The sequence below is a fragment of the Podarcis erhardii genome (assembly GCF_964252035.2).
Source record: "Podarcis erhardii genome assembly, chromosome: 7".
In the NCBI taxonomy this organism is placed as follows: domain Eukaryota; kingdom Metazoa; phylum Chordata; class Lepidosauria; order Squamata; family Lacertidae; genus Podarcis; species Podarcis erhardii.
The window spans coordinates 38,300,344-38,327,413 of record NC_138511.1 but is presented as its reverse complement, the minus strand read 5'-3'; the positions used below and the strand labels follow the sequence as shown (position 1 = coordinate 38,327,413).

Sequence of the window (27,070 nt, the reverse complement as noted above, 5' to 3'; positions counted from 1 at the left end):
GACAATGAAATGAGAATAGCTTGATTCTCAGTGAAGACATGTCAATAACAGTGAATGGAGCACTGATCCACCAACCTCAGTCTGCCCCCAGCTAGCATGCATGCCTTTTTACTTACAAATAGTCAGGGGATGGCTCTGCCTACTATTGTCTCTGGCTCCACCTGCCTTCTGCCCTACCTGATCTCCCTGCCTTCTGCCCTACCTGTTTCAGTGGGCACCAGCTACCCCCGTTGACTTTTGCTGTGCCCCCACTCTATTTCAACAAGCACCTCTGCTTTCTAAGGCAGCTTTGTGCTTCAAATTAGCAACCACACTCCAGCACACATATCCCAACCTGGCACCCTCCCAAGGTAATTTGACACCAGTTCCCATCACCCCTGACCATGGGTCATGATGACTGGGGTTGATGGGAATTCAAGTTATGCAGCATAGAATCATACCATAGGATCATTTCATAGGATCACATCTGGACAACACCTGGCTGAGAGAGCTGTTCTGACAAACAGTTTTGTCATCCTTTGATACCTATAAGCAGGAGTCATTGGGAAGTGCTGAAAGGCCAACAGGGAAAACACAAGAGGAAAAGCTCTTCCAAATGCCTTAGCTTTCTTTATGTGTGGCGATTTTGGTGCCTGTAGATGTGTGTGCATGTTTGTGCACATGCTTTCAAAAGAGCCACACACCCGGGAGAAATTTTTATCATCTTTTATCATGATCAAGACACATGTGGGTGGAATTACGCTGTCCATTTTTGGTTAATTATAGATTCTGGTAGATTATACTGCTGGGGGAAGCTTGCATCAGGGATAGGGAAACTGTGGCCCTCACTCCAGATGTTGTCAGCCAGCTCCTCTCAGGTATGGGTAATACAGCCAATGGTCAGGCATGATGGGAGCTTTAGTCCAGCAACGGGGGGGGGGGGGATCCAGCATAAAAAGTTTCCTTGATGCAAAACTGAAACAAAACTTGGAAGGTTATTAGGCTGGAAACTTTTGTCCCTCTGGCATGGCATATCTGTGCGAAAGAAAGAAAGAAAGAAAGAAAGAAAGAAAGAAAGAAAGAAAGAAAGACGACACATCCACTACTCCTTTTGTTTGTTTTTACCCTCTTTCAATGACTTGTATTCCAAATTGTTCTGCAGAATATGTTCCCATTCCTTTTTAAAACTAGGCTTGAACATTTTTGTGGGGAAGAAACAGCAGTAGTTTATGCAAAATAAAAAATGCTGCCAATATGAGATTTTTCAAAACCTACCGGTATTTAAAACAACAACAACCTCTGACCAGCCAAGTTTTAAAATATTGGAGAACCAAACTTGGCTGCTTAGACGGTCACCTACATAATTTGGTTCCAGCATTTGCAAAACAGCAACTAATGGAGTCCCAGCACTCTCTTGATTCTCAGGTCATGACACAACTAGGCACCAATCAGTCATGCATTGTATGACAATCCCTATTAAATATTCAGCTGTTCTCCGTGGTGATTAGGAACCATTGTTTAACACGCTTCTGCTGCAATAAAGTAAAACATCCAAGCTCAGTTTGATTGGTGATGCAAACACACAATCCTTTTTAAGCACCTTGGAGAACTGTATCATGCTAGGATCTTATGGTATGAATCCAAAAGAAGGCAAAATACACCACAGACAAAATCTGTGAATTTATTTTTGAGAGAGAAAGAGAGAGAGAGAATTAATTTTTTGCCAAGTTATTTTCTTCAGCAACTGCAAGCACAGAATCCAAGGCTTATTCTGAATGAGCCATAATGTTTAGTAGGAGAAAATATTTGATTATATTTCTATGCTGCTTTTCATTCAAATGAATTCCAAAGTGGCTTACAAACAATAAATAAGAATAGCATGATAGAGCATCACAGAACATCAAAACTATATCACATATCATATAGAATAATTAACAAATCATCAGTGAAGCAATTACAATCTATAAAACAGTTGACATAGCAGCAACTAAAAATAAGCTAAAATCACAATTAAAAGCAAATGTCATGTTATATGGTTAACAAATCAATACACCATTTATAAGCTATAAAACAATATTAACAACATTAACAAAATAGCAGCCAAAAATAAACTAAGCAACTACGGAGGTGGTGGAAATGAGGGAAATCATTCAAAATTTCTGCCAAATTCTGCTGGCAGCACATTCTAGAATTGTTGGGTCCATTCACTGAACTGTAAAGGAAAAATCATGTTTATCATCTATTTATTTTAGGAAATCAGAATCTATAGAAGTGGCTGAACTCTGAAACAGGCTATGACAGGGTCAAGATTGCTGCACAAGACCTGTAGTCTAGGTCAGTGGTAGATAGTGAGATGGTTCACTAAGCAAAACTGCTAGCTGCCTTGGGAAAGAGTCCTGTAGCTCAGTGGTATAGCATTTGGTTTGCATGCAGAAGGTCTTAGGTTCAACCTCCGACATCTCCTGGTATGGTTTGCAAAAAAACTTATCTGAAACCCTCGAGAGCCACTACCAGTTAATGTAGTGCTGAGCTAGATGGAACAATGGTCCAACTCAATTTAAGGCAGCTTCCTCCTTTTTTTATGTGTGGCAGTAGAACATAGGGAGGAACCCTTTCAACCATTACCTTTCCTAATCTGATGGTGGTGTAGGTGGGGAGGAACATAAAAAGCAGAACTGTGCAAGTAGACAATTATTATTTGAATGGTTGTCTCTGCTGACGTCAGTGACCTGAATCCAATTCCCAGAATGGTTTAACAACTCATCCCTCTTTCCAATGAACTTTGAGAAGATGGGGCTTAAAAAACAAACAGACACTTGAGCTTTCTTCCTCACCTGCTATTCAACTTGCTTGGTCGGGTTTTGGTTTCTGGATCACAGCTGTGTTCAGCTATAACCCCCAAGGCATAACCACAGTGATGCGGGAAGCTCTGAGCCACTCAGGAGCCCCTGGGCGGTGGAATCTGTGAGTTCTCCAACTGTTTTATACCATATCAAGCTGCCACAGGGGGTGGGATAGGATTTGACAGTTATGTTCCACATAAAGCGATATGCAGCATGGGGGAAGAATGGAGGGGGAGAGAACATTTCTGAGGTGAATCAGCAACAGTATTTGTTTCTCATTCGTATAAAAGTTGCAGAAAATAGCTCTCAGACATGTGCCAGGACTTTCTTGAGGTCAAATCTAGCTGGGAGCTTCATGGGGGTGAATAGGAAAGAAAGTTCAAAGTAATATAAGCAGTGTAAACAGTATGTACAGCCATCCAAGAAGGTTTGCTGGAGTAATTGACATGACCTAAGGTGACTTCCTCTCTGTCTCTTTTTCTTTCATCTGCAACACAATGTGACAGTATTTTTTCTCCACCAACAGTATTTATCTTTGTGTTGCTGCTGTGTGTGCATGTTGCTTGCTGTGTGCATGTGTGTGGATGTGTGCATCAGGGGTAGTTAATAATGTGCCCTTCAGATGTTATGAGCCCTAGCCAGCATGGCCTATGGTAATAAGAACATAAGAAGTTTGTGCTAGATCAGGGCAGTTTCCCATCTAGACTAGCATCCTGTTCTCACAGTGGCCAACTAGTGGGAAACCACAAGCAGGACCCAAATACAATATCACACTCCCTTCCTGCAATTTCCAGCAGCTGATAACCAGAAGCATCACTGCCTCTGACTGTGGAGGCACTACTACAGAGGCATTGTGGCTAGTGACCATTGATAGCCCTCTCCCCCATGAATTTATCCAGTCTTCTTTTAAAGCCACCCAAGTTGGTGGCCATCAGTGCATCATATTGGAGTGAGTTCCATGGTTTAACCATGTGGTCTGAGCTGATAGGAATTGTAGTTTGGTTGGCACCAAGTTGGCTGCTATTACTATATATTAAATGTGTATACCACCCATCGCCCACAGATCTCAGGGTAGTCCACAACATAAAAATACAAGATAAATACCACAAAACACATAACAAAAACAAACCAATAATCCCCCCTCCCCTCCCACAAACACATTTAAAAGGGTATTGGATGTTAATCAGCCCAAGGCCTGGTTTAGGACATGCTATGTGGTTGGAATCAATATGGCCAATGTCTGTCTAGCTACCTCCATGTGTGACTGCTGTTGTATGTTTGTGGTACATGTGCTGTGTGAAGTGGAGTCCAAATTAGCTTCCTGCTGAGACTGGTGATGTGCAAAGTCCCCTTAGCTGAATTTGAAAATGGCTCAAGAGCTACATTCACTTTTGCAGAGCTATCAGAAGAAGGAAAAACAATTCATTTCCCTTCTTGGAGTTCAAAAAAGACATGTAATAAGGACTGGTGTCAGGAGTCACTGGCACAGGCATAGGCAAACTCGGCCCTCCAGATGTTTTGGGACTACAACCCCCATCATCCCTAGCTAACAGGACCAGTGGTCAGGGATGATGGGAATTGTAGTCTCAAAACATCTGGAGGGCTGAGTTTGCCTGTGCCTGCTCTGGCACTTGCTAAGGCCTATGAAATAGTTGCCAATCTCTAGCTCAGCAATTCCATTTACCTTTGGAGAGCTCTCAGAACAATCTAATTCCATCCCCTCTAGACAGAGATGTGATCAGGGCTGGTGTTGAGGTCAGCAGTGTCAGACATGATAGGTCAGCATCGTCAGGCTCCACCCTGTTGGGATGTCCTGCATGCTTCCAGCCAAAGAATGCATACAACAGATAATTATTACAGGGCTTGCAATACATGGGCACACATATTCTAGTGCCTGGGCAACTGTTCCCAGGTTGGTGCCCTATGGAGAAGGTGAGGCAGCATGGGAGGCCACACTACTCCACCAACTTATGTACCCTCCTCTGACGGGTTGTGCTCATGCAACTGGGAATTTCTCTGCGGAAGTCATCACTGCTCTTCCCACTTCAAGCTTCTCCTGGTTCTAGGAGACACCAGGGCAGGGAATGGAGGGCATTCTCCCAATCCTGCCCTGATGAGCCTTTTCCTCTTCCTCTGTTGTGTCCTGTGCCCCCTTCCATCCTTGATAGCTCCAACTCCTCCTCTTGCCCTGGCTCCTGCCTCTGAGGTGGCACAGAACTCCCCAAAGCACTGACTCCCTCTCCCAGTCTGCACCTCCCTTGCCTGCAGCACACTCTTGCCAGAGCCCTGCCAGTCCCTGACATGGGGCCCACTACCAATCACTAAAGCCTCCTTGACATGGTCCTCCATGCTGATGTTATCTGCTCATCTGTCTTCATCCAGCGACCAAACAATGACAGGGGGAGCAGCAGCTGCCTTTCCTCTCCTTGATCTTGGCCCTCTTGGGAGCAGGTGTGGATTGGGTCCAGTGAGGAAGGCAACTTAATAGGCAGCAGCAACAGTGGCAAAGAGGAGGAGGAGACTTCATTCAAGGAGGGGGGGTCCACTGGAAACATGGCTAACTAAAAAAAAGATGAAACAACAACCCTGGAACTTGCACTGTGCATAATGTTCTTATACTATATTAGATTGTTTATAATTTCATCTATTGCTCTTCTGAATTACTGCTTACACAGAGCTAAACAAGTGACTGAAAGGAAGGATTTGTAAGACCCACTGGTCTCTGGGGCTTAGAAATCCTCTTTTGGACAGTGGGTCTTTGTTTAGCTCCATGGAAACACTAATTAGTGTCCAATATTATGACTAAAAATGGATTTAAGTTTTAATCATGTGCAGGAACTCGTTTGTTTTTATTCCAGACTGCAAAGGAGCTTTTGGGACTGTCATGTTTCAGTGGTTGTTTTGTCTTGCCATGTTCAAGACAGATATTTTGCCTAATATCATTGGGCCTTTCTGGTTACAACTGCAGCAAGCAGGAAAGTGAAAAAAGAATAGGCAGCTCAGGAAGATCACATAGGGAAAATGGCATCCGTTCCTAGGTACCATTTAGTTGCTTTTGCAAAGAGCTATTTAAAATAATAATCATCATACAGTGGATGTTAATTAGGATTGGCAAATCTGTTAATTCTGGATCCTCTCTGTTTCTTATTTTTCCAATCTTCAGTTCTTTACATTTCTACATCAGTTTGTGATGTCTTTTGCTTTAAGTCCTCATGAAAATTTATCAGCAAATTTTCCCTAATATACCATTCAATAATTAATTTAACTTGCTGGATTTTTATTTATTTCTTCTTTTTACAAAAAGTAACTCCAAATGACTTACAACAATACCCGTGTTATTTGTCTAATATACACATTTTTGCAAAGCATTTCCCCCTAATATAATGGTTTTTTTTCTTTTCACTAGTGTGTGTGTATCTCACAATAGTTGGATGGAAGACTGCATTGCAAAATTCAGAGAAGTGCATATTTTGAAGGATGTTACAATTATGTATTAGTTCAGAAAGTGTGAGTTGTGTGAGTTTAAATGCAGAGGGAATAGCATTTATCCCCCATCCCTCGGATGCTATAGAGATGCATGGTATGAGCATTGCTGAGAAAGCACCTGGTGAATTTGACTAAACTCAATGAAAGACTGTTAACATTGGCTTGCACATTCCTGGCAGTTGCAAGTTAGACTTCTAAAGTTTTGCTGTCAATGTTAAATCATCAAGAAAGATTACTCCAGGTAACTCTTCCACAGCTCCCATCAATAATGCCTGGTCGAGCTCCGTCCTTTAGAGACTTAAAATTTACAGTGAGCCTAACATGCTTTTGTGGCCACATAATTATTTTTATTATGCTCTGTGGCGGTGTTGGCTGCCAAAAGAGGTTGTCCTAAAATCCCAATGTGACAAAAATCAATTTCCAGATGCAAATTAGGGTGCCATAGGTGACATTTTTCATACCCAATAAATTGCTTGTCTGTGGCTTTGAACTAATGGCCACATAAACAAGAGAGATTGGTGGTGAGGCGTTGCATTATAATATCTACCTATGTGACTTGTGCTACACCAAACTACAAAGGACCTCACAAGGGTTGCTGTATTCTTTCCTACATTCTCCCTCTAAATTTAGCCTGCATGTGAATTGAATCAACTCTCCTGTCCCTCCAGAACAGCCTAACACAACCTTGGCTAGATGCTGTTGGACTTCAACCACCATCATCTCCAGCTATCATGGCCATTGGTCAAGGACAATGGCAGCAGTAGTCCAACAACATTCCCCAAAATTTGGGAAGGTTGCTTTGGGCAGGATTGGAGGAAAACTCAGGTTGAATGCAGCCTTCCATGCTTTGATATATGCCCCTCCTCCTTAGCCACACCCACCCTCAGCAGACCACGTCCTTCACTGGCCTGGATTCATACCCTCCTGGAGTGTTTTTGCCTGGCTGGAATGTGTCTTTGTACTCTGGTAATGCTCCTTGCTTTACTGGAATGAGCACTGAAGTGTGTGTGGGGGGGGGGGCTAGCCTACTGTACAAAGGCAACTTGCACATTTATCACTCCACACATCATTAGAATTCAAATACTATAATCCAACTCACTGCTATGTTCACTTGCGTTTGGTCCAGAAGTTGCAGGTAACACAGAATGCAGCAGCCTGGCTCTTGATGGAGCATCCCATGAACCTCTGCTTAATGACCTGAACTGGGTGCACGCAGCCAACTTCAATGCCTTATTGTCAAATCTGACCCTCCTGACCTCCCACACCTTGCACGTCTTTGCTTTAACTCTGATAATGCCTCCTGCTTGTCTAGATGAAGGATAGAGAGGTGTGTGTAGAAACCAGCCCACTGTACATAAGTAAAATTCACGTTAATTCCTCCACCTACATTTGCCTCTGGCCCTGCCTATGACTGGCATGTGCCCCTAGATGGCTGCCCTTCTGAAACTGCAGTCTGGAGGAAAAAGGTTTCCCCACCTTTGCTACAGAGCCTTGCTTACCCCTGATCCTCAATCTTTCTTTCCCTGTTAACTGCCGTACTCTCAGTGACACCCTCTGTCTGGCACAATTTTTTGCTTCTTTGTTCAATGCCGCTCTCCGTGCCTCTCGCTGGAAAGCTGTCTTCAAAGAAAAAAGAAACTTGTCTTTGTTATATTCCAGGAGATTTCACTGAGAAAAGCCTGAAAAGGTACGTCGTGACAAGATATCATTTGAAGCCCCCTTGAGGATGGCTGATGTGATGAGCCAGCTTGGTCTGAGTAACTTTTGATTCAAATGTGTAATATAGAGAACAGAAGTGGCAGTATGAAGGAGGGCTTGGTGATGGTGTTTCTTTGGAATCCAATATTTTCGGAGGCCTGCCTCGGATATAAAGATCTAAATGCCTTTGAAACTCAGAAGGGGGTGAAAAAAAGGGAAGGGAAAGCAGAGTGTCTGAAATTTTAAAACAGAATCTCTTTTATTACATTCATCTGTTAGGAGATGAACCAGAAATACTGGATGCTGCAAAGTAACTTCAGTCTTTACTGTATTCATTATCTGCCCACGAGTGACAGGACTACTTCTCCTTCTCTCTGCCACCATGCACACTCCTGGTTTAAACCTCTTTCTAATTAAGAGGCCATAATAAGCACAAAGGGATAACTCTTGATTAGTTATCACAGCTGTGTTTCCCTGAATTGCAAACACAACAGCTTGGATACTAGGCTACAGGGGAAACGTCTGCTTTTGTTGAGCCACAACAACATAACTCATCTTCTTGTGGGTGAAACACACTCTACAGCATGTGCACCAAAAGAACTGAGTCCATCCTGGGAGGGGTGCTACTGCAACCTGTGATTTTGTCTTAAAACAAGACAGAATCAAAATTCTAAATAATCTCATTTAAATAAAGAGGGAGAAAGCTGGGTGTTCAGCTATTGTTGGAACAAAGGAAGCTGCCTTATGCTGAGTCAGACCAATGCTTCATCTAGCGTAGTATTACCTACACTGACTGGCAGCAACTCTCCAGGATTTCAGAGAAGTTTGTCTCCCAACCCTACCTGGAGGTACTGGAGATTGAACCTGGGCTGCAAGGCAGATGCTCTACCACTGATATATGGGGCTTCCCCTTAGAGATATCCATCCTGGGCTTTTTACTTCTCTGAGTGGCAACTGAGTTTTACCAGTTGCTGCTTTGAAATGGGGATTGGGAGGAGTGAGGCCCATTTCCCTTTCAGGTATTTGGGAAATTCCATCCAATGCTCCCTCCATTCTGCAATGTAAAGCATATGTAGAGGAGAAGGACATAGAAAAGGTACAACAACAAGGAAAAAGGTGCTGTCCCACCATCTATTGCTTGCATACTCCCTTCTTGACCTCTCCAATCATTTCCTATTTGGAGAAGAGAAAAGGTACTAGAGATGGAGAACATAATAGTGAGAATAGTTTCTCATTGGCCAACAAACCACCAATGACTGACGAGCTAGTAATTGATGAATGAGCACTTTGGAGGGGCCAAATGCCAGTTGTGGCTACATCAACAGACATGACTTTCATCTCTGAGCAGCAGCCTGGAGTTGAGCCATGCACAAGGCAGAGCTTCCTACATGCACATGTTTCCATCTGGGCAAGCTAGAGACAGGAATCATTACTGTTTGCCAGCCAGGCAGAGAAACTGGAGCAGGGCCAGTGAAAGGTGTGACCTGAGAAGGAGGAAGTGTGGCATGGGGAGAGTCTGGAGGGCCACATTTACTCTCTAGGTCTGAGGTTTACAATCTCAGGAGCAATATGAAGAAGGTGGCTGCTATGAGTTGAGAGCAGTCACTGCAACAAATATTTTTATGGGCAAATGGTTCCAGGCAATGCCAAGTGAATCAAGTGATACATATGATTTTCTAGCGTACACTCGCCCTATATGGCGGAGAGAGCACCACTGTTAAAAAAGAAGGAAGGAAGGAAGGAAGGAAGGAAGGAAGGAAGGAAGGATGGATCTAATTCAAAGACTCAACTCCCATCTTCCCTGCTGGTTGGGACTGATGAGAGTTATAGTCCAAAACAGCTAACAATCAGTTATTATGATCAACAGACCTGAAAGAAGAGCAAAAAGAAAATCATATAAAGCAACATAATCTTAAGTACAGAGGAAAATACAAAAGAAAATGTGTATATAGTATGCATATACACAAGATAGCAAATGGTCTAAGTTGCCCCCTGCAGCTTTGCATGGTTAATTATCCCCTTGTTCTCACTGTCACTGATAAAATTTGGCCACTACTGATCACACCTAATGTATCCTCCTAGTTTGAAAACATAAGAAAAGTCAGAAAAACAAATCTGTCCATCCATCTAGCCAGTCTTCCTATCTGATCTGCTCACTGGGTTGCCTAATTTGCATTCTGCCCTATTCAATTATGAATGTTTCTGCTGCCAACATCAACCATTTTTAATTGTGAGGGGGTCTTTGATGCATGCTTTCCTTTCTTGAAACATCCTGAACAGTTGTCTGGTTCCAAACCATCCAGTGCCTGCCTTTTAAGCAGATGAAATACAAACCAACAACTCTTGTTATCTTGGCTTTTCCACTGCAATAATGAAGGTATCGCAGACTCATAAAAGCAAACCATTTTATGTTTTGCTTATGCCACTCCAATGGGCGAGTTGCATGGGATGGTCCAGCTTTTCCTCTTTCCCACAGCAGCTCCTTGATGAAGACCAGTGGACAGAATTTTAGGCTGTGAACCAATGTGTACTCCACCCTGTTCTCTTGGCAAGAGGTGTAGAGATGGAAAATATGTAGAGTGATGTTCCCTTTCCTTTAAAGGGCATGGCAAAACATTCCCCAAGCCAGCTGTGCAGTCCAGCAATCTGGATGCCCGAATAACCTCTGGCTCATTTGTTGGAAATATTTTGCAAATAGCTATGTGGCAAGCACTCAGGCTGAGAAACATAGAGTTATGCAGTCCAAGATCTCTCTCTCCATCTGCAAATCAATTGTTTATATGCTCAGTTTACTTGTGATTATATTTGGAAAGGTTCAAAGTTGAAAGCAACTTTACAAATTGTGCATGTTTCCTAGACCACAGCTCCAACAGAGGGACCAGTGTCAGTTGCACAATACATTTTAACTCATGGTTACTCAAATGTTTGTGCACTTTTGGCTCCGTCTAAACTAACTTTGTCCCCTGAGCCTATCATTGCCCAGGTAGCTCTCTCTTCAGCAAGCAAAATGTGCAGATTCCTCTCATGTACATGCATGCTGTTCACACCTATCTGTGTAAAGCAAGGGTCACCATGGTGGTGCCCTCCCTATGTTGGATTACAGGTCTCATCTGGCATGGTCAGTGTTTAGGGATGTTGTGAGCTGTAGTCATCTGGAGAGTTCCACCTTGTCTATCCTGGGTGTAAAAAATCTATGTATTATGGTTCTAAACTTGTCTTACACTGGCATTAGAAGAATAGAGTATCTCCGACCTCTCCCTAGGCCTAGCCAGCCAGAGAAGACAGGGGTAGATACAGTTGCTGTCACCAGGAGCTTCCATAGATTCCCCTTTCCATGGTGCTGGCATGGAAGCTATGCTGACTACAATGCTAAACCTCTGTGACTGGAATGAATGTGCCCATCTGCTGCAGGTCTTTGTACACACAGTGGTCCATTGGTTTAGCTTGGCCAATAGATAGCTAGATAATGATAGGCATGCTCAGTATGGAAAGTGTCACATGAACATCATTATTGTTCCTCTTATGTTTATGAAATGTATATATCAGTTGTCATAATACATTTCTCAGTGGAGCACTGCTCATGGTGCTATGCTGGGAGAACCTAGTTTATTTGCTACCAATGCACAGTTATGTGGTACATTATAGTGGTATGTAGTAGCTTCTACTTCAAAGGTTTCAGAAGAAGTCACATGCCCCACCCAGGAAACCTCCATCCAGGCAGAGCTTAGATTTGCAGCCAGACTGTAGCCTGTGCTTTCAGAACAAACTAGGCCAAATCCATTATCTTGCTTACCTTCACAAATCCTTAAAAGCAGCCAGTCTCTGAGCCCATCTGCAGATTCTTGGGCTTCCTCTGAATGGAAGAACCTACAATCTTAAACTGTATTCAGATTACCATTTACTGTGCCCTTCCTGGATTTCCAGGGCTGGGCTTTTAATCCATTTTCACACACTGTTATCCTAAATGGATATGTATCCTATATTTTGTGCTAAGGTAGCACTGTTTGTGATGTGTCCTTTCTCACAACAGCTTCATGCCACTTGGAGTTCATGATAAGCCATTCCTAATTTGTTTCTAGCCAAGGTGTAAACAACTTTGCATAAGGTTAAGGATATCCCCATCCCATCAGTGCCCCCTGGTGTGTTCACAACAGAAACAGATCTGACACTAATTAAGCCCTGATGATAGGAACAGCTGGGGGTGGTGGAGCTGTGAAACACACCATGGGGATGGATAGGAGCTCCACTGTGCCTAAGGCAGTAAATGTGAACACACTCTTAGTCACCAACTGCCCATGGTCAGAAGAAACAGCAACATCACCTTGTGTTTGTGAACACAAACACCAACATATTCCTAATCATAATATACATTTCTCTCCCCCTCCCAGTTCATAAGGGCCCAAAAGCCATGCTGTTTACTGCTATCTGTTTAGAGATCTCCTCCCATTTCAAATACCTCAAAGGTTTGTCTCTGATGGGATGGCAAGGGAAAGTTTGGGATCTGGCTCTTTCTCAACATATAACGCATCACAGAAAGGTTGTTAGAGATCAAACTAAACATGATCATTTTGACAAGGTATGGCTCCCATACATCAGCTATGTAAATAGAAGTGAAGTCAATGTCAGACCTCCAGCCACTCCTGCTTATTTATGGAGAGACTATGTCATGGCCAGTTGAAGCCTTAGTAATGCATTCAATTATTTAGTTACTTGCTGCCCCCTGCTCAGTTTTCCTTCTTATGTGTGACTGATGTATGCACTCTACGGGTTTTGCTGAAGTTGATCAATGCCATTTTATTATTATTTCTTAAAAATCTAATGTACATTTGTATGGATTTTATTTCTAAGACACTTAGGGAGTCAATCTTGGTTGAAAAGCTGGGTCTAAATAAATACATTTAGCCTGCATATCACATTCTCAACAATTTGAGAAGCAGGTTGTGTCTGAGGATCCTCCATGGAGCAGTTTGGTTGCCCACATTTGTTCCTTTGGCAGAGCAAGTGCATAGCAGAGAGAGAGAACATTTTAAAAATGCAGTCAGGGTAGAGGAGAGAATTCTGAGTCAGGAAATATATTCAATGATACACCATTAGGCATTTTAGCACTGTAAGAAATGTTAATGCATAGCAGGCACATGGGATTTGATGCTCAGGCTGGGGCTTAGCATTGCTCATGGCAAAAGTCCAGTCTTCTTCTTCTTTTTTTGAAAAGGACTTAGAAAATGGCATAGTTACATAAACTGCCCTAAAATAACTTTTTTTCTTTTTTAAGGAAGAAGTTCCACGAGTTAGAGAAATTCTGTCTGCATTGCAGTCCATGTTTAAATCCAAGAAATCGTGGGTTACAAATTAGTTTAGCATAGTTACAATCTTGGAAGCTGGAGATACTGTCTCATTCTGTCTCGTTCACACATCACTAATAGAAAGCACGCAGATCCCATTGATGAATAAAAAATGTCAGTTACTCACAGCATCTTCATATTTAGAAAAATGGCTTTGGATTCTAAGCTCACATGGTAGGAATCTGTTTTGTTAGGAACCATGTTAGGAACCATGAAGGGGACAAGTCTATAGGGTTCCGTAAACAGCAATTGGTGAGGTGGTAAGCATTCTGTTTGCAGACAGTAATATGGAGAGGAGACTTTCCAGGTTCCTTCCCTCCCTTCACCACCTCTTGTAGCGATCAAGAACCATTCACCTAAGCAAGGCCTCAAGTGATTAGAACACGGCAGGTGCTAAACCCATCCCTGAGCTTATCTTTGTGTTTTGTAGCTGGAGTTCATTAACTTGTCAGCACTGATTCCTTTTGAGCAATGTGGAGAAATGAAAGCAGTGGGTGGGTATGGAGGAGAAAGATGATGAAGCAAATCAATACTGGCTCTTAAGCAAGTGCCCTGCTTTGAGTCTGAAGCCATGCAGATGCAAGCTCAAAATGGGCTTCCATAAGGCAACATGGTTGCATCATGACATTATAGCATAGGTTAGTGGTTTTCAGAGTCTGGTCCTAGGAAGCTTGAGATTCTTGGGTTTGCTCATGAGCAGGGGTGGGTGGAGGTAATTATCGTACTTCCCTGACAGGCAGCTTCACATGCACTAGCTATTTATGAGAGACGGTTCATGTCTTCTATTAAGTTGGACCATTCTCCAATGATGAGGGTGAAGTTTTTGTTAGGAAAAATGCCTGGGAAGGCCACCAACTTCCCAAAATACCAGGGCGGCTCTCCCAGTCATTCTCTGGCTGTAAATCTCCCTCAGTCCAGAGAGACTGGTGATAAGCGACCCCTCCCTACTGAGAGGAGCACACTTGTCTTCTGGCATCTCATTGCAGAAGAAAGAGACGGTCAGTAGCTCTAAACTACTTCATTTTACAGTCTATATACAAAGAATCCATCAGCATGCCTGTGCTCTCTCAGCAGCAGTACAGAAAAGCATCACACACAGAAGTGAAACTAAAGTTCCAGTAGTATTGAGACTTCCTGTCTCACGCTCTCAGACACTCACATGATATACAGAACATAGTGCTACGTACTGGAGCAGCACGGGTGGATAAAAATCCTAACAGTTTTCACATGCTTGAGAATTGCATCCAATTCTGAGAAAAGAATTAAATAAAAAAATTGTCCAGTAGCATGTTCTGGGTATAAGCTTTTGTGTGCATATACACTTTTTCAGATACACTGAAACAGAAGTCACCAGACCTTTATACTGTTTATAGTGGGAGGGTGGGGTGGAGTTTTTCTCAGAAGGGTAGTAGGAGATGGGTGATTGACTCTGTGGGTATAGTAAACCTGTTAATGACTGCAATTAGTCCTGCAGGAAAAAGCAAGGGATAGTATGCAGATGACCAAAAATGGCTTTAGCATATGTAAGGAGACAAGAATGCAATGTCTCTATACAGACTAGGTTTCTCCATAGTTTTCAGTTTAGTAATAAGTTATAATTCAGCAACTTCTCTTTCAAGTCTATTTCTGAAATTCTTTGGTATTAAGACATCTGCGCTTTGAGATCCTGTATTGAATGTCCTGGGAGATTGAGGTGTACTCCTACTGGCTTCTCTGTCTTGTGATTCCTGATGTCAGATTTATGTCCATTTATCCTTTGGCATAGGGTTTGGCCTGTTTGTCCAATACAGCCTACCTGAATCAGACAAAAGAATTAATATTTTCTTTTCTTTCTTTCTTTTTTAAAGTGTAGTTTTGTTGTAGATCTGCAAAATTGCCCAAAGAGTAGTTTGCAGTACATATGGAAGATCCTTCTCATGCATATGCTCTTAAGAAAATATTTAAGAAAGCCAAATAATTATTTGGGTGCATTCTAATATGGGAGATATTGCATTCTTTTTCCTGATTATAATGCTAGTGGTTCTGTGCCATTTTCTAAGGTTCCTTTCACATTGCAGTTCCTGTTGCGTCATAGAACTGTGGCTTTTTGACAGATAGACTGGCATGTCACACTAAATTTAATTCACACTAGTGGACATTCTATGAGACAACAATGAAAGTCATTGGACAATGTCATCCCTCCTCCACCCTTTCTGCACATGCATGCTCCTGTTCCCGCATAATGCTCCCATGAAAACAGCAAATGCATATTCATCCCCAAACTTCTTCACTTTGTTCCCACATTTTCTGGGTTAAGGGGGCTGGAAATTGATTGTTTTCTGGAATCAAATCATGTGGAAATGAATAGCAAACATGCACTACCTTCCATTAGCTTACTGGAAGTGGCTTCCACATCATGTGGAAGTTCAAATGTAATGCAGAAATTAACAGTTAGCCGAACATCAGGAAAATGGAATAAACTGTGTGAATAAAGCCTTCAAGGAAAATAAAAGCAAGAGTCTTCTTTGCACATCCCTGTTGGAGTAAGTCTGCAGTGAAGCATCCATCTCTCTGGCCAAGCCTTTGCATCTGGCCAGCATGTTATCCAGACTGTGTGATGCAAAGTTGCACCCAATCTCTTTGCCAACATTTGCCCTTATTTGTATCCCCGAGCAGAATTGCTAAGCTCTTAGTACCAAGCAGTTAATGCCCGTTAATTAATTTGGATAGAGGAGTAAATGTGTGAAGTGTGAAGTGGATTGATGCACTTACATTTCCTAGCTCTTTGGATTCTGTTTCAGAGTTTAGCTTGTTTCAGAATGAGCAGTTTGGCCTTGGCCTCCTTCTATGTGAGCATTTTGTCTTCATCACGGACCACCACTTCAACTGTCAGCCCTGGCAGGCTTGGCTTAGAGTGGGAATACAGGAGCACCGCAATCAGCATTCATTCCTTACGACCCTCTTCTCAAAGGCTGTTTCTGGCAGATGCCAGTGGCTAAAGTAGAGAAGGTCAGGATCCTCTCTCGATTACTAGACCTCCTTTACGACTCGACATTCAGACTGCAGCATGGAGGAGTTCGAACAAGAGCTCTTCCACTCAGGGCCCTTTTCAGAGAATGCCTATGAACTCTGACAAAATGAGCCTTTCACAGAAAATTTGACATTTGTATGCATTGCAGTGAGCATGCTTAAAAGAAACAGCATTAAGTTTGTGGCTGGGATGAAACAAACTTCAGGGTGCAATGAGGACCAGTAGCAATGGTATCCTACTTGAACACACACACAGAGAGAGAGGATTGGTTCAGAAGACCCTTCTCTGAATAAATGATTTAGTCTGCAATCTGAAACACACTTACAAGGGAGCAAACACGATTGAATAAAGCAATACTTAATTGCCAAGTGTCCATATATTAGAATGAGTTTTTATTTAGCAGTGCTGCCAGATTTTTCATTTGCTGGCTCAGAAACAGCCATCTCAGTGGTTTGAAATATTTGCCCCAAATATGAGACACAGGCTCTATGAGGCTGTTTCATGCCAAATCAGCCCACTGGTCCGTCTAGTCCAGATTGATCTGCTTGGACCAGCAAAGTCTCTCAAGCAGAAGTAGGTCTTTCTCAGCTGTACTACATGGAATCTTTTTAATTGAGGGGGATGGATACTGAACCTGAGCTCTGATGAGGCCAAAGGATGTGCTCTGCCACAAGAGTTGTGACAAAGCACCAACCCCATCTTCCCTGCCCTTTCCACCATCTGTACAAAGAAGCTGTGTGTCTCATCCCTTTTGTCAATTCCTGGGCATAATACTGTGCAAAAACAGACTCTGCCAAATAAGTGAGAGAGAAAATGAAGGGCAGGGGGCATAAATCACTTCTATTACTGGTTGAGTTATAGGATACTAAAACTGATTTTTCACCAAAGGCAGGGAGCTGGGTACACCACTGTGACTTCAGGGATACAATCGTTCACTTCACCTCACCCATCTAACCTACAGGTTGATGCCACTTGTTATATCTTGCTGTGTTCCTTTGTTTAGAGATGGGGATATTTCTGGTCGCAAGCTATCCATCGAACACCAGAAGGAATTTGCAAAGTGCACCCGCTGCGTGCATGGACTTCTCTTCTCATTATATTTGTTTAAAGTGGCTTCCCTGTGCACAGATGCCAGCAGTGCATCAATAGACCCAGATGGATCATTTTTATTTCAGCACAGACCTAGACTACTAGGGCCCTGTATGGCAGAGCCAATAAAATATCTAAAAGTAATTTTTACATGCTGTACTATTGCTTAAGGGAAACAAGAAATTGCTTTTGTGCTTCATTCTCATAATGGAATGAGATCCATATTGGACAATGCACACACATTTATATTTACTTTTTTAACATATATATATATATATATAGAGAGAGAGAGAGAGAGAGAGAGAGGGAGAGAGAGGGAGAGTGTGGGTGGAAGGCACAGTCAGTTTATTTATATATGACATTCTCCAAATATACAGGTGTGCTCAAAGTGGTTTGCAAAAGCACACACATGTACAATAGGACACACCTTACTTTGTAGTTTTGTTTTAAAGTTTTTAAATATTGTGTAATATTGCATTTGAATATGAATGTTGTGTTTTAATTATTCTATCCCAACCTGGGACTTTAAGGTGGAGGGTGGGAAATTAATTGCAAGAAGAAGAAGAAGAAGAAGAAGAAGAAGAAGAAGAAGAGTTCAGTTAAAATATATTCAAAGGAAATTCATTAGCATAAAGCTTACCATGAAGTCAGTTAACAGTCTCCCAAAGTTGGCCTAAAGGAGGGGTGTCAATAACAATTATTAGATTCCTCCATTATAGTGAATGGGGTCTAGAGGACTTCATTGTCTACATAGTAATACAGTAAGGTAAAGGTAAAGGGAACCCTGACCATTTGGTCCAGTCATGGCCGACTCTGGGGTTGCAGCGCTCATCTCACTTTATTGGCTGAGGGAGCTGGCGTACAGCTTCCAGGTCATGTGGCCAGCATGACTAAGCCGCTTCTGGCGAACCAGAGCAGCGCATGGAAACACTGTTTACCTTCCTGCCGGAGTGATACCTATTTATCTACTTACACTTTGACCTGCTTTCGAACTGCTAGGTTGGCAGGAGCAGGGACCAAGCAACGGGAGCTCACCCTGTCACGGGGATTCAAACCGCCGACCTTCTGATCGGCAAGTCCTAGGCTCTGTGGTTTAACCCACAGCACCACCCGTGTCCCTAGTAATGCAGTAACAGGTTGCATTTTTTAAAACACTGTGCAGGAGGTGGGGGGTGGCCTGAGAAGAGTCCCAATGGACCTGGAGGGCTACATTTGTCCTGCTGCCCCGAGCTCCTCACCACTACCCTGCATTTCATTTCATTTATTTATTTTATATAACCCACCTTTCAGCAATCATGGAGCCAAAGGCATCATACATGTGCTTCCAAGGTGGCCACCCATTCAAGCACTGTCCCAGACCAAACACAAACCCAGACCTGCTTAGTGTCATCAAAGGAGCAGCCTCATGCACTTTCAAACCATACCCTGTGGCCATCTCCTTACTGTCTAATCTATTAGAATTTCCAAGAAATGTTTCTAAATAATTCTAAACTTCTGGCTCTGGGAGATACTTCACTGGGACATATGGAATCAAGAAGCAAAGAGAATTTATCTGAAAGCCAGTGCTAACATTCCCAGTGAGGAAATTAATTGCTGTGGTATATTTTTTCAGGGAAATAACCTATATCTACAGTTTAAGGAAAGAATATGAGAGCAATAGGAGGCGTGAAACTGATTGACTGATCACATTTCTTTCTTCAGAGCTTCAGACAATGAAGCTGCTTGGAAACTAATGAATTTGAGCTGAAACTGCATTCTATTGAGATGTATGGCATTATGACTAATGGCATGAGACTGACAAGATGTAAATCATTTACTGTGCTGTGTAATGCTCAAGTCTCATTCAGCTTGCCTTACAGATATGAATCATTTTTAACTAGACTAGGGAATGCCCCCACAAAACATTGATTAAGGGTAGAAAGATCTGAGATCCTGACCTACGTTTTATAACAAAGTATGCAAACACCTGGAGTGATTCCAGTTGACATTTTGGTTGGTGAGATTCCATGACAGAATCCTAAAAATAAGCTGGGTTTTACTGCTCTGTGGCCATTGGACCACCAGAACCATTAGATGCGAAAACCTTAGAACATTCAGAAAAGGGTGGAAGATTGTTGTGCCATAGAAAGAATCATTAGAGACTTCACTCTCTTAAGCATCCTGTGAATGGAGATGGACCATCTTACTAACGTGTGTCTGATCTGCATGTGTGTGTGTTTGTGTGTGTCCCCAAGACTTCTGTGTATCTCTGTTGGGACTCAACTTCAGATTGCTTATTGTAGTATCTGGAGTATCAAAGTAACAGATTGTTTGGATGCCGTCTTTCCATCTTTTATGACATGGGTGGCTAATGGTAGTGCTCTGGAATGCACTCATCAGATCCAGACACCATGGTCCTTGGGAATTGGATTCTAACATATGGAGGATGATAGGTTAACCACCGCTGCTTTATGGCTAGCCTTTTCCTATATCTGTTGGGAGTTGTAATTTAGCAACATATGAAGGGCTGAAGCTTCCCCAAACCTGTTTTAGAGGATGGTCCAGAGTCCTTCAACTAGTTCTAAAAGGGCAGAATCTTTCAAATCTAATTAATTATCAAGTTTATTTTCTTATCTTGGGGGGGGTATGGGGAGGGCTGGGAGTGTGAGGTGATTGTACCTGAGTAAGATTTCTGTAGATAGGTCTGGATTTTTATATATATATAAAAAAAACCTTTATTCATTGATCTGAGATTTATTTGAACAGCTGTTCTTTTTGCTCAGTTATGAAGCCCGGAGCACTGCAGAGTCATTGAGAGGACTGTTAATAAGAACAAAGATTTTTAATGATTTGGCAAACATTTCTGAAAGTATTAACTGCCAATATAGAGTCTATGATAACAATCAAGTGGTGCTTGGGATAATTTGTACTTGGCACACTTGACAGATATTAATTATGTCCAACAGGATCCGTGTGAACTCCTGGCAGGCAGGGAAGGTATTGCGACACAGACAAAATGATTTCCCAGTCATCCAATACAAAATCCTCCTCCGGAACTGCACTGATAGAATGTGTGTGTGTGTGTGTGTGTGTGTGTGTGTGTGAGAGAGAGAGAGAGAGAGAGAGAGAGAGAGAGAGTGTGACACACTGGTCCATCTAGCTTTCAGGTTGGTACAGAGAAGAAGCAGGTGCTGAAGAGTCCTCCAGAAGTAATTTATCCAAATCTTAGTCTTCCTTGTGGTGACCAGAAGCAGGGGAAATGACAAATATTGGCTACCCTGACTGGCAATGGTCCTCTAGGGTTTCTTGCTTCTCTCCCTCTATATCACTAGTCTCCCATTCTCCCTCTCCTGCCACCACAACCTGCTGGCCCCTTCCCTGGGATCGTCTTCTCCCCATTCTGTGCTTCCAAAGGCTCATCCTGCTCCTGGCTGTGCCAGCCCCTGACATCCCACACATGATGTTAGCTGTAGAGCAGGTGGGCATGGCTTGGTTGAAATAGCATTGTGGGTCAAATGAGGAGGCCTTGAATGATTAATTAAGCTCCCTAGCCCTGCTATAGACTATTCAACTAACATCATGAATGTTAGTTTCCACTTTGCAATTTCAATGGTGTTTTTTTTCTTCTTGCAGCTATTTCATAAACTTATGGGGAAGGAGCCACGTTCCTGCCCCAGATCTACACAATCAAACCTAATATATAGCTAATCAACATGGAACACAGCTTCCTGGTCAGCCATAATAGGTTACCGATTGCCACGCCAATGATGATTCCAACTCTTATTGTGACAAATAGGCAATGGCCCAGCTGTCTGACTCATACCCATGACGGCCTCTAATGAAGTTTTCCTTGCTAAGACTAATGGTGTCTGCTACCAGGAAGTGGCCAGGTCATTCATTCAAATTTTGAATGTGGTAGGATCCCAAAGGGACTTTTCCCAGCAAGGGGAAAAAACATTATGCCCAAGCAGCATTCCACTTTAGATGGACCTTAAATCTATTTAGTTGGAGTCCACAAAAACAATTTCTGTGTCACTGTGAGCATGAACCATGATAACAGACAAGTTATTGCTCATTTTCAGTAGGAAATCAAACACCTTGATACTATGGTGTTGGAGCGAAAATGTTTCTTTTGAAAAGTGCTATGTGATTAGCATGATAGTCAAAGGATATGTGTTTATAGTATGTGCAAAATGTATGAAGATACATTGAACCATTAATCTGTCTAGTCCAGAGCTGCATTTCTCCAAGATATTAGAGGGGCCTTTTTCAGCCCTCTTGATTGAGACTTTTCCCCCTGCCAAATTTGGAGTGCTAGGAACTGAATGTATGTACTCTTCCACTGAGCTATGCCCCTTGACTTTTGATAAGATTTGTGTGGGACACAGGTCCTTGGTATCCAGAAGGACTTCTTTTGTTAAAAGGGGGATTTTTGGTAAATTTTTGTCATCACTTATGCTGGTGCTGCAATCTTGTTTAGATAATTAGTATTGCATACATGTAAGTGGTCCTGGATTGACTCCCAGGAATCCACAAGGGTGGATGTTGTTGTTGTTCCTACTGTTTTTAATACAGAAGTCTGATTCATGTAAGTCTTCTAACCTCTGCCACAGATACATGGCAGCTGGGCCCCTCTGTCTGTCTTCACTTTCAAAGTGGATTTGAAAGCTTACTTCTGCTGCATCACACATTTTGCCTTTTCGACAGACTTCAGTTTTCCTTGACACATCAACTGTGTGTCTTTGCATGTGTGTGGACTCTCTCTCTCTCTTACACACACACACCCCTCTTTGGAGAGAGTGAAATTAAAAGGCAAGGCATTGCAGTGCTCAAGATCCTCAATATTCCATACAATGAAAGGCTAAAGAACCAAGGCAACTGTCTGAGGATGGAGGCAAATTCAGTATTAGCATGAATCTTTCATAAATAATGGAAGGTGATATATGATGGCAAGAGAAGATTGTGCCTGTGCAGTTCTCCTGACCAGTGGTGCAGCTAAGGTTGGATTTGGGGGCTAAAACCCAGCACCAGGATCTAGGCTAAAATAGATACGCTGGGACCCATTAATGCTGATTAATACTAGTTGAGACCTTGGTTATTACTAGGAGTTGTCAAATATGTCAATGTTGTTTCTCTCTGTTTCTCTTTTTCTAGTCATAAATTTAGTTCTTCATGTTTCTGGAGCATTTTGTGATTATTATTGAAAAATAAACCTCATAGAAATTTGTCAGTGTTTTGGTGCAAACTTCTGCTAATAAAAACAATTCTGCATGCATATTTGACTAATATACACATTATTGCAAGCAGTTTCACCTAATATAATGCATTTTTGTATGTTATTCTCGCTAACATATGCATTCATATGCACACTTTCTCATAACATTTATGAGAATTATGTGCACATAAATTTTGTTTTGACTGGAGAAGTGCATCTATTCTGCATAGAATTAGCATTGAATCCAACCCTTGCTTCAGAAAGTAATGGCAAGTTCCAACATACAGTGTGGGACATCATTAGACACCCTCTTTTGAGACATCCTGATACATGAACACCCATCCAGGATGCAGCCAACACCAACATTCTGTGTTCCTGCAGGCACAGTTGTACTCTTACTTCAGAATTGTGACCCACACATTTCTGCAATCAGATCAAACAGGCTGACAGTCTCAGTCACTTACGCTGGCATTTCTCTTCCCATACCTTCCTTTAGCAGAAATGGAGAGCTGCTAATATAATCACTACTGCTTTTTTGACACAATGTGGTTATAGGGATGCAGGGTGAAGCATGAATTATCTGTCATTATTGACATTCTCATAAATAGGCCGATCCTGAAGATTTCACTTGAAGAAGCTTAATAATGATCTTCATTAATCAGAAGTCTGATCCTGTGTCTTGAACTAACAATACTTCTACAGCTAATGAAGGTTGAGAAAGTCTATTAGTAGGACTCTGGCTCATGGATGCTTTTATTCAGAAGTAAAAAATATGTGCAAGATGGATAATAAATTATGCTGTCCTAAGAAGCCTTGGGCTAATTAATCTCATTATTCTTTCCTTCTTTCTTTAGGAAATCTTTAAGGCAGAAGGCAGCCTTGGAATTGTAAGGCAAAGAAGGTCCATTGTGGCAACTCCAATCTTAATTCCTGAAAATCAGAGATCTCCATTTCCAAGGCCCGTGGGCAAGGTGAGTGATAAAATCTGCTGGCCTTAACCTAAATTGATTGTAACCATTTGCCTTCGCAGAGTTATCCATGGCCACCACCAATGTGATTGAGTAGATCTTTCTCTCTCTTTTTTTAGTGTATTTGGATTAGTGGTGCTTCTGAATTTCCTCCAACCCAATTTATCTCTGAATTTTAAAGTACTGAATGACCCAGTCTTATTTTCAGAGTGAAATCAGTGCATTAGAATCCTCTATCTTATACTTATACCAAAATGCTGGGAAGAACATGTGCAAGAATAGTTTGCTGCAGATTTTATTTCCTTCAATTTATTCATAACTTCTCCCACTTTCCCTGCTTTTCTGGTTCTAGTTCAGTGGTAGCGTATATGTCTTGCATGCATAAGATCCTAAGCTCAATTTCTGGAATCTAGGACGAAGAAGTATCCCAGTGTGAGTTACTGGAGAGCCACCCAAAACCATAGTGGTCTAATTAGTACAGTGGAATTCCTTGTGTTAACATGTAAATAAAATAAATAAATAAATAAATAAATAAATTAATAAATAAATAAATAAATAAATGCCACCACTACAAAAAAAGCAATATTGATGTAACTACATGCATGCTGAATTCCTTTTGTGTGCTGGCTTACCATCATCCACTTGTAGTTGTGCATCATGATTAAAACTAGAAAAAGCCCTATTCATGTGGTTGTCTAGCTGGCTGTGTTAAATTCTTTTTGAATTTTGTTTTACTGGTCATAGGAGTTCATGTGAACATCAGTAAAGCACCATACAAAAAGAATATTGATCTAGTCCTAGGTATGGGCTCACCAAAATGGTTTTTTTGCAGTGTTTTATATGTGGGCATCGGTAATGTGGAAGATAAAAAAAATGGTGAGGTGAAGGGAAACTGCAATTAACTGCATGTGTTTCAGTACCAAAATTGATTTTAGAAATTCTTTCACCAAACTGGAATAAAGGAGAAGGTAAAACATCGGCAAAAGTGAGTCTACAGAATAATAAATAAATGGAATGCGATAAATTGACTCTTGCCTTATTTTGGAGAGAGAAGCCTGGTGTTTGTTTGTGGAATGGATAGATTTTTTCATTGGAACATCTAATTTGGTACAGAAAGTAATTTCCACTAATTGAGATGGATTCCAATTGCCATATCTAAAACCACACTAGCACACTTACCTCTAAAATTCCTATATGTGGTTGCAATGGTTTGTGTTTTCAAGATGTGGGGGCAGAGTTCTTGTGTGCACTAGAGCACTTAACAGATTTGTAAGAAGGAATTGTTTTATATATATATATGCACATCTGGCAGTAAATACGGGAAGGTGCCTCATTTGACCTTTTTCACAGTTGCATTACATTTGAAGGGCAAAGCACTTATGAGATGTTTATCAGCAGCTCTATATTCATCCACCACAACCCCCCTCCCTTTTTGTCAAATTCAGGAAAAGGTTGCTTGGAATACCCTTAACATTTCAAGTGGCAAACTCAGTCCTTGAATCACAATACTTATTGTTGGATCAACTGAATCAGATGCGGACTAGGGTGACATTGCAACATTGCCATACTTAAATAGCTGAATGTAATAGGGAAGAGTTTTAGACTTGGTTATTTCTGTATTCAGTAGGATTTTAACCCTGACGCATGTTACATTGCTGTGAGAGCTGGTGGACTTTAAGAACATATGAAGCCCCCTGCTAGATCATAAAGTATTATTTTCCAAGAAGAGCTGAAGACAAGAGGTCTTCCCCCTTGTTGCTCTACCCCAGCCACTGGTACTCACCAACATTCCTCTTGATGTGGGTCCCACTTGGCAATTGGTTTAAACTAGGGTTTAACCTAATTTGGGTCTCCAACTGTTTTTGGACTACAACTCTCATCATCCCTAGCTAGCAGGACCAGTGGTCAGGGGTGATGGAAATTGTAGTCCAAAAACAGCTGGAGACCCAGGTTTGGGAAACACTGGTTTAAACTGTCTTTGTACATAAAAAAAGACCATGAGCCCTGCTCAGTCAGGTCAAGAGACTCTTGTCTGGTATCCTGTTTCCCATAGAGGCCACCCAGATGCCTCAGATTAATCTGCAAGCAGGATGTGAAGTCTTCATGAGAACATGGACAGTATGAGAACCCAGGATGAAGTGTTTTGCTTTAAATGAAAGCAGTTAGAGGGGAAAGTGTGTTACTATCAGTGTCCTGGTCTTTGAGAGGCCAAGGCTCAGAAGAAGCCTAGCCAGATGCCATCAAGAGGCCAAGTCAATTGACTGTGTCGGTAATCCAGATCCCCTGCAGCTCCTTGGGGAGATCCCAGGGTAGCTATACCAAACCTTGTCTCTGTAAACACCTGAATCCAACTGAAGTCTTCTGTGTGTTGATTGAGCTTTAGTTTAGTAATCCCCACCTCCCTAGGAAAGCTCACTGGCTGGCTTTTAAAATAGGCATCACCTGATTTTGCAATCTTTGGCTCCTGTGAGTGTGGGGAGATTGGGTACTGTGGGAGACAGTTCCACTGAATCAGTTGATGGCAACAAGGGTTTGTCTTCTAGCTGGAAGGAGCCTTAAAAAGTGCTTTGGTCAGATACCAAAGTGGTATTGAATATCTAATTCAGGGGGGAAAGAAAACCCATGTGGGGGCTGAGACAGTAGAATCATAGAATCATAGAATCATAGAGTTGGAAGAGACCACAAGGGCCATCGAGTCCAACCCCCTGCCAAGCAGGAAACACCATCAGAGCACTCCTGACATATGGTTGTCAAGCCTCTGCTTAAAGACCTCCAAAGAAGGAGACTCCACCACACTCCTTGGCAGCAAATTCCACTGCCGAACAGCTCTTACTGTCAGGAAGTTCTTCCTAATGTTTAGGTGGAATCTTCTTTCTTGTAGTTTGGAACCATTGCTCCGTGTCCGCTTCTCTGGAGCAGCAGAAAACAACCTTTCTCCCTCCTCTATGTGACATCCTTTTATATATTTGAACATGGCTATCATAACACCCCTTAACCTCCTCTTCTCCAGGCTAAACATGCCCAGCTCCCTTAGCCGTTCCTCATAAGGAATCGTTTCCAGGCCTTTGACCATTTTGGTTGCCCTCCTCTGGACACGTTCCAGTTTGTCAGTGTCCTTCTTGAACTGTGGTGCCCAGAACTGGATACAGTACTCCAGGTGATGTCTGACCAGAGCAGAATCCAGTCCCAGGATGCATGATACCACAGGTTTGCTGAACTTATCTGAAGTTATGCAGGTATTGGGACAGGGGTATGCACTTGTGAAGTGTTAGCTTTGTTACTTGCTTTCCTTTCTAGCAGGCCCATTTGCTTCATTTTCCACTTGATATTGTGGAAATTGTTTTCTTTTGTTACTGTTTCATAAATGTTTAATTTGTTTTGCTTTAAACAAAACAAATTCCTTCCAGTAGCACCTTAAAGACCAACTAAGTCAGTTCTTGGTATGAGCTTTCGTGTGCATG

The 27,070-nt window shown here is 42.1% G+C and overlaps 1 protein-coding gene across 2 annotated transcripts in view; it reads left to right on the top strand.

Annotated features, from left to right (window-relative positions):
• Positions 1 to 27,070, top strand: part of CDH13 (cadherin 13) — a 684,692-nt gene that overhangs the window by 309,303 nt on the left and 348,319 nt on the right. For both annotated transcript variants that reach the window (XM_081870212.1, XM_081870213.1), the window contains exon 4: positions 23,496 to 23,612. In XM_081870212.1, coding sequence (XP_081726338.1) covers positions 23,496 to 23,612 — 117 coding nt within the window. The remainder of the gene's footprint in view (positions 1 to 23,495; positions 23,613 to 27,070) is intronic.